Source organism: Pocillopora verrucosa, chromosome 6 (genome assembly GCF_036669915.1).
Source record: "Pocillopora verrucosa isolate sample1 chromosome 6, ASM3666991v2, whole genome shotgun sequence".
Classification (NCBI taxonomy): Eukaryota; Metazoa; Cnidaria; class Anthozoa; order Scleractinia; family Pocilloporidae; genus Pocillopora; species Pocillopora verrucosa.
Genome location: NC_089317.1, coordinates 19,433,230 through 19,449,299, shown reverse-complemented (window position 1 = coordinate 19,449,299; position 16,070 = coordinate 19,433,230). Strand labels below are relative to the sequence as shown.

At 38.1% G+C, this 16,070-nt stretch overlaps 2 protein-coding genes across 2 annotated transcripts; both read right to left on the bottom strand.

Annotated features, from left to right (window-relative positions):
• Positions 1–1,052: 1,052 nt before the first annotated feature.
• Positions 1,053–3,071, bottom strand: LOC131793948 (QRFP-like peptide receptor). Its single transcript, XM_059111447.2, has one exon. It carries the CDS (start codon positions 2,561–2,563, stop codon positions 1,496–1,498), a length of 1,068 nt encoding a protein of 355 aa, XP_058967430.2. The 5' UTR covers positions 2,564–3,071; the 3' UTR covers positions 1,053–1,495.
• Positions 3,072–5,283: 2,212 nt separating this feature from the next.
• Positions 5,284–5,832, bottom strand: LOC131793256 (GATA zinc finger domain-containing protein 4-like). Its single transcript, XM_059110673.2, has one exon. The coding sequence runs from the start codon at positions 5,830–5,832 to the stop codon at positions 5,284–5,286; it is 549 nt and encodes a 182-aa protein (XP_058966656.2).
• Positions 5,833–16,070: the final 10,238 nt, after the last annotated feature.

Here is a 16,070-nt window from a genome sequence, read left to right as displayed (position 1 = left end):
TGTCTGAAGAAGACTGGCAGGATGCATTCGGAACACTGATCACGGCAATTCACGTCTGAAATGATCACTTCGTCAGATAAATGATGATACTATATTGTCAAAATCCCTACCTGTGAATGTGGAACTAAATGGAATCAGTTCAGGCTTTTTGGTCAGCTTCTCATGATGCTCCATTGATGATAATTTTACAGTTTAGGTTTGCTCAGAGTTGGACTTGAATCACTGCGAAAAGAAACAATGAGAGATGAAAAAAGCACACTACACTTGGTATATTTTTTATTTTTTTCCTGAAAAAAGAAAGATCTATATTAGCTGCTGGTCGATTGCGAAGTTACAAATGAAAATTCGCACAACTGAAAAAATTCACTAGTAGGAAATTGTTAGAAGATGAAAAAGCCAAACAGAACGAGTCAAACCATGATAGAAAACTTTGCTACTTATTCATGTTTAATTTTTCACGGAAGTTTACCAGTAACCTTCGAGCTGACGTACTTGGCAATCTGCCAAGAGGGATGGACAAAATAGGCCGCACACTGGTACCAAGGCAAAGATGAGCTCGACAGCGAGCGACCGCCTTGATTGAGAAAGGGCACCCTCCTCCCACTCTTGCCCAATTAATCCTAACGCTGCGACAACCGCATTTCGGTATTCAACCAAAATCCAGCTGCGATCATCCGGTTTTCTGGTGTGATCCCAGCGAGAACGCGTCTGGATTTGCGTGGGATCCCTGCGGGATAGCGGCACATTCTTAGCATTATCGTCGCGAGCCCCTCGGCGAGATACCACAAAAAGTGCACTTATCAGTTCTTACTCCAAACTTTATCAAAGTTGTTCTGAAACCTCAAGTTGGTAAGGATTTCTCAAAATCACCCCTTTTGGCTCCAAACGAGACAAAAAACTCCCATCTGCAACTTGACTGTTTGGGGTTGTTTAAAAACTGATCAACAAACAACTTGTTTAATAAATAGCGCGTGCGACAACCTTTACAAAATACGTCATCATCAATAATTTAAAGCGCTAAGTCAAAACATGATCATTCGTGTCAGTTTGAGCCCACTTCTGTGAGTGTCATATTGCATATTGCAGCATTTTATACACTGGAAAAACAGGAATAGGAATCCACTTCTAAGCCTAAATTCACACAGATCAGACCATCATGGACGAGTTTTTACGGGGTATGCGCATGGATATTACGTCTGTCTGAGCAAAGTAAAAGTAAACGAATAGCTGTGAACGCTTTTTGGGGAATCTTCGTGATAACCATCTGGCATGGTGCTCTTATTCTACGCATGGTAACGGTGTTGTTCGAATTTGTTAGCTTTGATATTTTAATAAGCGAATATGTAATTTTGTCATCGCCCAGACTTTTTTTTGGGAAGGTAGTTAACAGAAATGTATCGTTTTATTTCAATACTTCGCAAGATAAAAAGCGCTTGTTATAATATTAACAAATAATACTGTCCGAAGTGACACAGACGTAAGCATGGGCACGACTTTACATACTCGTGTACATCTCATCCTCTGGAACGTACGACATTGACCGATCAGAGGCCGCAGAGGACACTGGGACTGAAGGTGGCTGCGAGAGGCTCCTGCCTAGTGCCGGTGAGGTCATTGTAGTTGCGTGCGATCCTGTTGAACTGCACGATGAAAACAGCGCTTTTAAACTTGTGCGGAAATTCTGATACATTGTGAGGTAGAGTAGAGGATAAGTACCACAACGCAAAAAACGAAGAAGCTCGAGTATTAGCCAAATGTTGAAATAATCACCTGAAGTTTGACCGAACACGTGTAAGGTGTGAGCCAAAATGAGGGGACCGGAGCAAATGTACTGCAAAACTATCATTAATAAAAGCATCCACGTCATTTTTCGACGCTTTTTGTGAAGAATTGCATTACCTCCTGAGGCAGTGCTTCTTGGTTCTTGTAATTTATGGAAAACTTTGACAAAAACGAAGATAAACAAAGTTATTGGCGTTATAAATAGCAGTAATAACACTACCACTGAATAGAATGTTTGTTCAATGTCAGAATTCCAAGTTTGCGTACACATTTGCTTTGCTTCTCCGTTGGGAAACTTGAATTCTTTAACATCGTAAGCGTAAATATATGGTGCAAACACCAGACACGATAAAATCCATATTAATGCGATGGCAAAGGCAGGTTTCTTGATAAGAAAAACCTGCCTGTGTCTTATCGGAAGACAAATTCCATAAAAGCGATCTATACTTGCCAAGCAAAGTGTGAACATGATAACTGCATACGACGCATGAACAAGGAAATAGCAAAGTTTACAGGTTCCAATTCCGTTGCTCCATTGTAATTTAGCATTGTTCAGGGTAAATGTGGCAGAAAACGATGATACGATGTCCGATACTGCCATGTTTGCAATAAACACATCCATGTTGGTTCTAAGGTTCGTGTTCTGCGTATATAGAGCGGTTAGAATCGTGATATTGCCGATCAAAGACAAAAACACAATAACTAGTAAAAACGCAAAGTAAAAGTCAACCAGAGATGCGTCAATGTTTTCGAGAACGATCCCAGAATTTGTTGAAACCATCGTGGCTTCCGTCTGCTGGTACCAAACACTGACAAGACACGGAGAACTCAGCAAACAGCAAGACAGTCGTCTTTCAGCCGCCAACAAGTTTGCCACTCTTGGTGAAAAGCTCACAGAAAGTTTTCCAATTCTTTACGTTTCCTGTTTTTAAAAACAACGTCAGCGTGTGTTATTTTTCTTGAATATTTTGACAAATCAAGTTTCGCCAAGCGTTGCCACGCTTATTCTTGTTAAGTGCACCCTGATTTCATGCCAACTCCTGGATGACGCAAATTGCTTCACCAGAAATTTGAAATCTATCTGCAGATCTCTCTCTTGATTTCTTGGGTTGTTAGTTCAGCCTCGAGGCGTTCGTTTGTTTGTGTGTTCAACCAATCTATTTCGATTACGGAGTTTACATTCCTGCCAAAGGGAAAACGTTTCTTGAAACATCAAACAAACAGTCCCAAAGCGGTGTTAATGGATGTGTCAGGTACTATTTCTGGTAAAAATGAGCGGCGGAAATCGCAGCTTTTACGCAGTTTGTTGTCTAAAGCGTCAGTATGTCCGTTTGACTCAAACTAATCACTTTATGCCTTGAAAACCTTACGATTTGGATAACAAAAGAAAGCTCATTAGAAACGACTAAATGTATTGTATGAAATAATTACTGGTGTCACCCAGGAGACAGCTCAGGCAACCAATGAACTCTAAGTATTCTTCTCTGCTGACAACTGAACTTAATAAACTTCAACAAACTCTCAAAACATGTTACTTTTTGATTTAAATCACGAAGAGAGGTTGTTTGACGTACTGTGTAACTAAGAAAATTCATACACAGGTTTTCATTGTGCATTTTGCTCTTTACTCTCTTCCTTAAAAACGACATGGATCGATACGTTACTTTAAATTTAATGCTCGTTATACTTCAGTGAACATGCTCGAGTATAAGAATAAAACGTTTGGTATCTTTCCCTAGAAATGATTATAAGCTAAATACGCCACTAAATAGCATGGCATTAAGCACTTGAGCGATCGTACACGAGAATAAAAAAGAATTAACGATAGAATTAGTAAAATTAAAGTCAAAATCCTACGAGGAACAACAAACAATTAATAAATGACAAAACAAATTCCACAAAAGCCTCGTAGCCCTCAAAGTAACCACCGCAGAGACAAAGAAATATTAGTGTTATTGACTCGGCTTTATTAAAACTGGTGCTTTCGCTCCGGGATTCTTTAAACTCATTATTTACAAAGAAAAGTTAAAAAGGGCTCAGCGGCAGTCTATCTTCTCTTGATGAAAATAACTATGATGCTTTGTCAAACTGACGTGGCTTTTTCTGATACCGTCTGGCGTGCAGGCGGGTTGTAATGGCGGGCATTGTTTTTAGTGCTCCTTTTTTCAAACAATTCTTGAGCTTTTCGGATTGAAGAGATAATTCATATAATAAAAGAATGAAGAAAAGTTTAAAGTCATAAATCGGATATAATTTGATGCAGCTCTTCAGTCAGAACCACTGGGGGGTAAGATTGGAGACAATTGAGTTCTCGCTCGAGTTCCAACTGCGTCATCATACATGTTTTGATATTTGGAAGGGCACAAAAGGGGTAACATGGTCCACAGCCAATCATAAATCAGAATCTGGCTTACAACTATGGCATGGGCCCAGCTTATGGCAGCTTTATGAATGCTCAATGCATCATTTACATATCATAACCCGCTTCCTATTTGCCTGTGGATAATAGTGCCCCCTCATATCACTGACAATTAACTCTCAAGGTGCATCCCTCCACCTAGGATAGCAATTCCACTCCCGGTAGAGTATTGGTCCATGGAGACTGCCACCCATCTCTGCCAGCTTTGTGCTATCGTCGTCCATGGTTCTTCTCCGGCTGTTCCTGGGACGACCGACCTTAGCTCCTCTTTCCCCCTTTGATTTTACCTCAGCGCATGCTTGGAGACCTAGAAATATACATGGATACCAGCAAATTGTCTAGGAAAATAGAATACATGTTTGCAGTTGCATCCGATGGACCAGCATCCATGAGCACTAGCTGATCCACGGGAGAGGGTTCTGTGGGTCAACATCAGAGCTGTGGATTTTCTTACTACTTCTCCGACACCTTACACTTGCAACGACAGGTTTGCATGCTATGACTTAGGACTTAAATGCTTAAAATCTGTATGACTTACTAGTCTTGAATTTTTATCAACTTATGTAGGCTGTAGTCTAAAAATATATATATTTCCAGGTTTTCTAAATCAAGGTGGGATCCCCTTGTGGAAAATTCCTGGATACACCCCTGATGAGGAACTTGGGTGGCAGAAAGATCATCCCGGCCAGAAACCAGATGAAGTTCCAGCGGTGTCCTTGCGAGTTGGCCTGTTGCTTTGCATATGAGAAGTCATTACCAGTTATTGCTGTTTGTTCAAGGCCAGCTTGATGATGGTGCCCCACGTGTGGTTACACACTTTTATCTCTCCATCCACTGTACGACGCCAGGTGATCTTGGTCTGCTTCTCTTTCTCTTCCTACAGGACCAAGATACCATCGTCATTGTCCTCATCGTTACCATCATAATTGTCGTCATCGTTACCAATCATCATTTGTCGTCATCGTTACCATTGTCATTGTCCGCGTCGCTTACCAAATCGTCATTGTCCGCGTTATTGTCACCATCGTCATTGTCGTTCAATCGTTACCATCGTCATTGTCCGTCATCGTTAATAACCATCTTCATTGTTCGTCCATCGTTACCATCGTCATTGTCGCTATTGTTACCATCATCATGTCGTTGTCGTTACCATCGTCAGTGTCGTTATCGTTATCATCGTCATCGTCGTCATCGTTACCATCGTCATGGTCGTCGTCGTTACCATCGTCATGGTCGTTATCGTGACCATAGTTCTGGTCGTCATCGTTACCATATTCATTTTCGTCATCGTTAACATCGTCATTGTCGTCCTCGTTACCATGGTCATTGTCGCCCTCGTTACCATGGTCATTGTCGTCATCGTTACCATAGTCATTGTCGTTATCGTTACCATCGTCATTTTCGTCATCGTTACCATCGTTACTGTCTCCCTCGTTACCATGGTCATTGTCGCCCTCGTTACCATCGTCATTGTCGTCATCGTTACCATCGTCGTTGTCGTCATCGTTACCATCGTCATTGTCGTCATCGTTACCTATCATTGTCGTCATCGTCGTCATCGTTACCATCGTCATTGTCCTCGTCTTTACCACGGTCATTGTCGTTATTTTCACCATCGTCATTGTCGTCATCTTTACCAACATCATTGTCGTTATCGTTACCATCATTGTCGTTATCGTTATCGGTGTTATCTTTGTCATTATTGTTGCTGTTATCATCGTCGTTATCTTTTTAGTTCCGAAAATATGGAACAAAATTCCCCAGTAGTATTGTTATGCTACAGGCAAAATCCCTAAAAATCTTGAGTTGCAAATGGAATATTATCGGCATATAGGCTTGGCCTTGCAAAGTTTCAAGCCATATTTTGGACTGAAAAAAAAATTCTCGCACGAATGAAACTTGTTTTATAAATTCATGGAAGGTGATAAAGTTAATTGGAAAGGGCTTCATGGAAGGAGCTTGGATTGGGACAAAACTTTATAACTGGCCCAAGAATAATAGACTTTCATCTTCTAACATAAATATCATGAGAGCTCGGGGTAGAATCTAATAACTATCAGTGTCACCGACTCAAGGTTCTTGTCCAAATGGAGAAAATCACCACGCACACCCATTGGATAATTTGTTTATCAGCTAATGTGTGTTGTTGATGTCGGTCGATCATTCGATGGATAAAGTTCTCCAACTAAACTGAAAATGGCCCTTTTTACTCATTTTTGAATCTAAAATTCACCAGAACGATCTTCATTTTTACGGATTCCCTTTCCATTATGTCTCTTTCATTGGTCAAACATAGGATCAAATGTTATCTTTTTTTTTATAATTTTGCAAAAATATCGAAGGATGAACAATAAACACTTCAGTGCCCTAACGTGGGGATATCAAATAAAATTGAAGCGAAAATTTACTCGTACAAAAGCTCCTATCTAGATAGATTGCGATAGAATGCTGCATGAAAGGCAAAATGGGTTCATGATTTCTTTCGCCGGGGGAGCTTTGTGAAAAATCAGCACGTGTGCTGTTGGCGGTTTTTTCATTTTAGTGTCATTAGCTGTAAACCAGAGATGCAAATAAAATGAATTAGAGAGAGAAAAGACGACAATGTTCTCTTTTATTAAATTTCAGGTGAGTGGATGGCGTGTATCAAAACAAAAAGATAAAAAAGGACGATGTCAAAGTGCTTTTATCCAGGAAACAAGTTGAGCTAACACACGATGAAGAGACTTCAAAATTAATTTTGAGTTTTTCGGGTTCGACCCGAAGGTGACGCTGTATTCGTTTGAACTGCACACTGAGAAAAAAAAAAAGGTTCATAAGGAAACGAAGTGTTTGCGAAAATACCGCTCTATTAGTTCTAGAGTTATGTGTGTAAATTAGCACTCAGCACAAAGAGACCCGACCAGATCATTTTAAATATCGAAAGTTTTTAATTATGGCTCAATGGAGGGCCAATGTTTGCGAGTCCGTCAGGGAAACCGAATGCTTGCCGTTAGAAACAGTTTCAAATCAATCTGACCAAGAAACAAGTCAAAAATAATTTTACATTAGCCTTTCAACTGAAACAGATTTTTTTTAGTCTTGAGCTTCAACTAAGACAGCATCAATTAAAAGGAATTCCAATACCAGTTTTCCACCCGAACGTGAGTTGAAAACCAGGTTCAGCGTTGACATAATAAAAATCATGATGACTCATGATGGCTTCTACTCAAATCGTCGGCAATTTACCAGATCTGACAGACGCAATATCGTAAAGAAACAAAGCTTTCTTCACGACACAACTAATATTTGTTGTACAATTTTTTATTTCCTCTTGGATAAATTCGGTATATTTTATTCATGCTCGTTACGACCTTAGGTTCAATGCAAACAGACCACAGAACTAACAAGAATTATTTAATAAGGATAAATTTTGCCTCCCTTTGTGTTGCATTAGGCGCATCCTCGGAAAAGTTCCTTACTGATAAGCGTCTTAAACTTTTTAAACATTCCTTGGTCTTCATCGCCAAAGCAACATTTGTGCGATATGAGAATTGTGTGATCCAGATCTCAAGTAAGCGATCCCTTGATGTGCACAAAAGTCTTATAAACATTTGATCTTCCCGGCTAATTTCAACATTTGTTCGGCCTACGATTATTTGTGCTAAGAATTTAGCAAAATTCATCAAATTCTCTTTATACTTTCCGAAAGACTTTTTATCCTACACAGTTTAATAAAATATAGTTATTATAAACCTGGTGTGGTCAAAAATTAACTCAAGTTATCATTGATTTGTGCATACAAGATAGAGACCGATTTTCGTTTGACAATCTCGTAGAAAGCTATATTCAGTAGATTTGAATAAAAACTGACCAAGTGGATAAAATTAAACAATTTATAATGTCTATATAATTCACTTGTTATGCGGTTGCAATGTGATCTCTATTCTCTTTGATATAACAGGGCTGTTAAAAACAAAAGAGTAACTAATGAAAAGAGAAAAAGCCGCTTTTTGTCTTATTTGTAGAGTTTGAATTATTTTTTTCAAGAAAGTGGCTTCTTCTATTAAGCTCTTGTAAATTTTTTTGTTTATATGAATATTTTTTGTTTAAGAGATCTGTGTATTAATCTCTCTTTAGAATGCCTATTTTAAGTTTTCCAAGTTCCTAATGAAAATAATTTTTCAGTCTCTTGGTGATTCTTGTGCAGTGAAGTCCTTCAGTTTTCTACCGTTGTAGAAAGTTAAAGTTTCGAGCGTTAGCCTTCGCCAGAAAAAACTATACGAAAAGTACGAGCTAAAGATCAGTGTAAACGAGAGTTTGTAAAGAAGGAACGAAGGCGAATATGCTTGAATAACATTCTTTCTCAGCACCGAGGAATAAAGCAAATGGAGCCAGAATCGGATTGCATGTTATGTTGTTAGTTTCTCATCACTACTCTCCTTAACAAAAAAAAATTTTAAAGCTTTTTCTTTCCTTGTTGTTTTCCCTGGAAAGAGACTCTGAAGTCAAACTTCTCACTTCTATTTTTCAAAGATCTAGACCTCAAAGTAACGAAATAGCAATCCTTTCAGAATTCACAGACATTCCTTTCGGCTTTCATCTTTTTTAAACTCCAAACAATCATATAAGTCGCTAATTTACCCATGGTCTTCGTCCTTATTCCGTTTTTACGATGAAATTCACCGAATTAAGTGTGTTCTTCAAATCAGCTTTACTTCATATCAAACCATTTTCTATTAATGTAGGAAAGCTAGACTTTTTTCTTCTTTCTTTCTGCGACTCATGATCAACAGAAAGGGGTTCAGAATTCACTGCGGAACACAACTGAAGAGGAAGAGATTCGTTTGGCTTTCCATAGACGGTTAACGACGTGAACTCAAGGCTGCAGCATCTCTACTGCTCTTGAATACACGTACGACTGTGCAGTAACAAATGTTCATGGTAAGCGTGTTTCAAGTTAAGATGCAACGCGACATGCACCATATTTCATCGCTGAATAATTACTTCAGGGGCGTTCCGAAGGTAATAATATTTTGATTCTTCACAAATTGTTTGTTACATCGTTCGCCAAACTGCCAAGCATGCAATCCCAAAAATATCGCCTCGTGAATTCAAGTTTAAAACAAAGTCTTCGAGAGAAATCTTCAAATCCCTGAGGTGTTAATGTGACGAATCTTCAGAATAAAAACCGTTTATTCGAGTACAAAGTAAGAAACAGATGCGTCTTAGTCTAAAAGGAGTTGTCTTTGAAAATGTTTGAAATTAAACCAGCGGCCTAATAAAGTGTAGCTAATTCAATTTTGTTCAATTCTCTTTTCCCTTTTGATTAGAACATTGGAGCGAAAAAACAATAATATTACGACTACACAATTCAATCTTTTGATATTGAAAATCATTCGTTTATTGTCGGTTTTGTTTACGGCAAACGAGATAAGAAATAACGATTACAATTACTTGCGATAAAAGGCTTTTTTCTCACACCTATTCGCTGATTCCCTTCTAAGACAATAATTTTGCAAAACGCAATATACAATCTTAGTGAGCACAAGTGGGTTGTTTTTATTAGCGGCTTTTCTTCTACAATTCTTACGGCTCAGAATCCGTCTGGAATGATTTAAGTGGTAATTAAACAAAATAGGGATTTATAAGCTGGAAAACCACATCAAAGTTAGCAAAGGCTTACCTTCGGTCTAAGAACCTTCATGAAAACACGCTTGTATTTATCTTCAAGTGATTGGGATGACCCACGCTGTGTTTTACAAAATAGAAAAAAGCCGTGCTGCACCATGAATGCGAAATATTACCAAGCCATGGGAATTTTTATCACAAAGTGATAAAAAATCTACTGTAAAAAATAATTGATCAGATCACAAAAAGCGTACATAACGAACGAAAACAAACAAAACAAAAACAAAAACACAGATCTATGGAGCTCCAAAAAAAGTGATTCAACCAGGTTTTCCTGACGTTTTTCGTGAATGCTATAGATCAGCGGAAGCTTGAAATAAAAAAGAAAAAAAAAAGAAACACAGTAGCTCGAGGCCTCAATCGAAGCATCCATTTTTCCTTTTTTGTGTGTTTAAGCATACGATCTCGTTATCCCAAAGGAGAAATTGAAATATTAGGTAATAATTTTAAAGATCTCTTGGCAATAGTTACTGCTTTAAGTTGAAATATGCTTCACCAAACACCTCTAAAATCAAATTGAAATCAAGAACAATTGAACTCAACTGTTGCAAAATTTCGTACTGTGGGAAGTTTTCTCCAGATCATACAGACAACTTGAAGAATAGTCGTGAAATAAATACATAAATAACGAAAAGATAATGGAATTCTGTCCCATACAAACGGATCTTAAAAGAACTTCAATTCGACAAGAACAAAGAGTGAGTGAAGTTTTCGGATGGTCAAGGTTTCTACCGCCGCCGGAGGCTAAGAAACATTCCATTGCCTCCTAGGCCCCTATGACATCTCTGGACCTCAGCTGTTTTATCATTGTTGACTGAGTTTTGCGAGTGTCTCAAACTTCACTCCTATATTCACGAAAGCGAGAAGGCAGGCTAACACTAAGGGGGGAGGAAAAGGGAGGAATCGCACTTTCGTTGGCCTTACCGCGCATGCGTGATCCCAAAGGGGCTTAAAGAGAAAGTTTCAATAGAGGAACGAAGTGCAATAGGCATTAGAATTCTCGTCGAATTTGTTTACTCTGAAGTCGCACTTTTTTCCAGCAAGGATTAGGATGACGTGCATACTTCTTCAAGATCCTTCCCCTTCAACTTTAGGAGGAAGAAAAAGACCATTTGCAGCTTTAATAATCGCTAAAACTAATTGACAAATAGAGCGCCTCGCCGAGATGAAATGGCTATTGGAACCGCTTTCTTCGCGATCGTGTCTTGCAAAATATATCCTCCTTTTGTACTAAACTCTCCAGGAAGACTCCAGATAACAAAAATCCTGACTTTCCATGAATTTACAGGTAGAATAGGATTTTAATGGCTATTATTGGTAATATAAAATTTGAAAAGTCCTACGAGAACTGATCAGACTCAAAGGCTGGAAAGGCACTTCGAAATCCCTGTCACCCGCTAGAAACGAAATTTACTAAACTAGCTTCTGTTCAGTCAAAAGATCTTTGCCATTTTTTTTCGCTCAGTGTCTCGGTCGGAGTTTCGTCGGATCTAGAATACTGAGTGGAATGTAGCAATGGCCTTTATCCATTTGTTTGACATTATTTCAACTTTCTGGGCTAGGCTAAATGTTTCAATGATATTAAGCTGTTCACAGTTCGGAGAAAACAAAGAACCGCGATTGCTAAACAACGAAAAAGATACTAGCTTTGAAATATATTCAAGTGGAATTTCTGAATAGTAGAGTTCTACTCCACGTATGTCTAACTATGTTTCTGAATTGGGCTGTCAGTCCCCATAACTGTTGCAATCGACAGTTCTGTACTTAGGATGACGAATGATGGAAATGTTTCCAAATTATAGATGTTTTCTGATTTTGAGATATATATAAAAATCTAAACACCCAATTGATTATTTTTAGTGTTCTAAAATCTGCTGAAATCCATTTTATCGATGGCCGACTTCACTGTACAAACTACTTCTTTTAAGCATCAATGACCGTGATAACAGTATTTGACTGATTTCTAATGGCAGAGGCGTATCTCGGACTGACGGGAGAAGACCTGGGTGCTCGTTTTAATCAACAACATCCTAACCTTGTGATTCAGGTGGCGAAAAGAAGCGAACGCCATGAATCTGCACGACATACATCAGTTAGTGATCTTCCGACAAAACGCTTCATAATTTTAAACGCAGCGTGCACATCGACATTGCAGGCAGGTTAGTTCACTGTGTGTCACTCGATATGAACCCCCCCCCCCCCTCCCCTTCCTTTGAACCTTTCTTGACAAAGCTCAGCTGCCTTCAATCGGTGAGATTCACGGAATAGAGAATCACTCAAAACCGTAACATTGACTGATATACAGCTTTATTTCAAATTGTGTTACTTTACTAATTCTCGGGAGAAAATCTTCTCAGTGAAAACGATTATGAAAACGAAATTAACGACTGACTAAAATATGTTGTTTTTTGCAAGCGCGCAATTCGAGTTCCCGTTGTTGATAATCTTTTAGAGCGTGGGATGTTGCACTTAGATGTACCGCGGGGAAAGCCGATACAACACTGCAAGGGATCGTAAAATTGCGAGCGACAAATTTGACTCACAGATGCGCAAACCATTCCCAAAATGGTTAATAATCCGATGGACAAACGAGGTATACAAGTCTGCGGTGTGCTAAGTGGAAAGAATTACTACTGTGAAGATCTTTTTAAGGCCGAGGATTTATCGTGATGAAAGACATCTGCATCTGCAGGGCAAGATAGATTTTGCTGTGTCTAGTGTCACACCACTTAAGGTCTTCTTCCTTAGCTCGCGGCAGGCGATTTTCAGCGTTTTTCTTTTTCGTTTTTATCATCTTTTTTTAAACCAAACAATTAATTACAATGTTCTTTGTCGTTTCTCCTTCAAGAGCAATCAAACTGAACATTCGAGATTGTGTCTTTTCCTCGAGGCAGAACAGATAAATAAATAAATCTTGTGCTGTTTCGAATAATCCTTTGTGTCCCCTTTTCCATCATACAGTAAATCCCTAAGTTCTTATTTTCCTAGAACCATCTGTCCCGTTAACGACATGAAAAGAAACAAAAAGTTTCTCTTATCGAAATACTCAAGCCCCTGAGGTTATTTTCTAAAGCGGCATTTCTGTTTGATTTTCATGTCGTGTGGTAGAAACTCCGTACAAAGGAGCAGGTTCCCTTGAGATTTGAGTTACCGGGAGAAAACTTGATCGCTTCGATTTACTGACGTGTAACGCAGAACGCAAAACACTGCGCAAAATAACTTATTATACATAAATGAAACTACGTGGGATCCATTAACTCACCATTTCACTTTAATCTCGAAATTACCGTTCTTACGTGTGTATGTGCGTTGCCTGAATAGCTAGCTAATATCTTGAGCTTTAAGCGAAATGCTAGAAAAAAAATAAAATGAAACATCATTCTAAATTAGAATGAAATATAACTGCGAAAGTTCTTGCGTTATGCCGCCCAATTTTTAGGAAGGTTCCACAAACCTTTTTACAGCTTATTCTGTTATTTCTTTCTTATCCCTGAATCACTTTGCGTTAATTATTAGAAATATTTAAGGAAAAAAATCATATATGAATTCCAGCTATTATCTAACTGAAAACAAAGCTCTTAGAAATCGACACACGAAAGGCACTCAAACAAAACTAAACGAAATGGGTTTCTTGCTGAGTTACACTTTGTCTCCACCGACACCACCCATACCAATAAAAGCAATTTTCTCAGCAGTGAAAAAAATCTTTTCAAGCCCCTTTACCCCCAACCGATATTTACATAAACAACAAATTTTCGAATGTTATTTCCTTGCCGGCGAACAATAGCCGGAGTATTTGGGTCTAATGAAAAATCGAGCTGGATGAATAGTACAAATTACTTGGAACGTTTACTGCTAGCAGCTGAAACAATGCTCCATTGTCTGGCGAATCACTGTGAAGAGGTTTAACAATAAAGGCGGCATCTCATAGGGACGCCACGCGAAAAGAACACTCCTAAATAAATAAATAAAGAGATAGAATAAAAATGCTTTCGCGATCATTCTGTAACTCTTGAAAACGGCGCAGCTAGGCTTCGTTGCTTTACGATTTCTTCACACTTGCGTAAATAATTCTGCAATCGAGAAAATTTCTCAGCGGAAATTAACCTGCAAATGGCTTCGGTGACCAATTTTAAGTTAACTTTGTTGAGGTCATTTTCGTTGTCAAATAAAAAAAAAATTGCACTCAAAGTTAACATAAGTAATGCTGATTACAAATCATGACGGTTTACGATCCGTCCCATTTTAAGTTACGTTTCTTTCTCCTTTTTTTTTTTACCGTTGGTAAATCGTTTAGTGTCGAATTACCTGTTGATTTTGCTTCGAAGATCAAAACGTGAATATTTACCGAACAAGTCGAGATAAATCTACCGTTATGCAAATGAAACGCTGTAAGTAATTGCTAGCTGGCAAGTTTCTGAAATTTGGATTTTTTTATTTGTTTTGCTTTTTATCATATATTACAAGCCGTGAACAGCGAGAGTATTTGCTCCATTTTTCTAAATAATTTACGCTCTGTAGTCATTGAGCAATTTCAATTTTTTTTATGGGAAAATATTACAAATTTATACGATTTTTCAGCTTTTAAGGAATATAATCGTCCTTATTTACTTTACAACTTATTTAGCTATGTCTATGGGCTGTGTTGACGAAATAATTGTCCACGCGCATTACGCCATCTTTAGGGTATGAATCAAGGCTATTTAAGCTTCTGTCTCTTAAGAGTATGAATTGTAATTTTACTAAAATACAAAACAGCTAACAAGACCAAGGTTTGTCGAGAGCTAAAAGCATGGTCTTATTTTTCACTTCCTTTTTTTCGTCCAAACAATCACAATTGCGTCTATGAATGAACCATGCATAAATTTTCCAATCGCGATGACCTTGGATTTATACAAACTTTTAGGAGAATTTTTCACCGAAACATGCCTTTTCAGTTACGTAAATGAGGTGTTGAAGCCAGACAAAAAAAAAACGGTGTGGTTTGGTCATCTAAAGTTTGTCTTTCCGATAACTAGTTAAAAATTAAAGTGCTCAATTCGACTGGCTCGCTCTGGCTTGCAATTTCCAGTTTTAAACAAGGTCCATTTACGCATACATTTAATGATCGCTAGAAGCGCTGATGTACTCTTCAAGTCGACCTTAACTGCACCTTTTAATCCATCGACTTTTGTTTGCAGCCAACAGTTAAAAACTTATTCAACGAAAAATGCCGGCAACCTGTTATAAAATTCTGGTAGATGTAACCGGCGATCTCCTGACAGTATTGCAAAGCGCTTATGCCATCGGATTCTTTAAATTGGTACAATAGACATTATCCTACTGTTTATAAACCACTGTTTACTGTAGTTATATCTCGAATATTACGCTTTGATGGGAGATAACCCGATATAGAGATGTCTGAGGCAAACAAAGAAAGTATACTATTATTGCGGAGAACACTTGTCTAACAATCAACCGTTAGGTGCATGCGCCTCAAAAATTGATTTATCGCAGTCGGACGCGTATTTTTCGAGGGGTAATCTCGGAGGCCAAGTTCAGTTTAAAAAGAAAGAAAATAGCCATACCATTTCTTCGCTTCTAAATGAATTAGTATCTGAGTTAGAAGTGAAATTACCGATCAGCTCGACATCAATAGAATTCTAAATCTGATATTCACATCAAAATGCATCAAAAATGTCTTTAACAAAAACTTTCCCCGTCACGAACGTAACCAGATTATTTAAGATCTGCAGATGAAAATTGTTCATTTCTTTACAAAATAATCTTTCGGTAGCGCTTGATACTTCTGTACTTTCGCTCGGACGTAGCTGCAGTGATAATGAAGCAAACAAAAAATGATTTTATTCAGACAGTGGTGCAGAGCATTGATTAAGAAGATGCAATCGAGGTGAAATGTATACCACACTTCGAAATTTACTGTTATGACTAAAAAATCAACATACTCTTGTTTCCAAAAGGTACTGAAGACGTTAGCAATGTATTTATTCTAAGTCCTTGAGAAGCCCTATTTTTACAAAATAAAACTGTTATATACCTTAAAGAAAATAACCATGAAGAAACAAAAAATTTTAAATACATCATACCCTACTGCAGCACCATGCGCGAAAAGTGTAGTTACATTTCTCCGGCAGTTTTATAAGCTGATGATTTGAAAATCTTATTTCACGGCTCAATATCATTTTCAAAAGGGATATGTCTT

What these genes read in the sequence shown, in the direction of transcription:
- LOC131793948 (XM_059111447.2), bottom strand. Translation starts at nt 2,563, where the DNA reads ATGGTTTCAACAAATTCTGGGATCGTTCTCGAAAACATTGACGCATCT.
- LOC131793256 (XM_059110673.2), bottom strand. Translation starts at nt 5,832, where the DNA reads ATGACGACAATGACGATGGTGAAAATAACGACAATGACCGTGGTAAAG.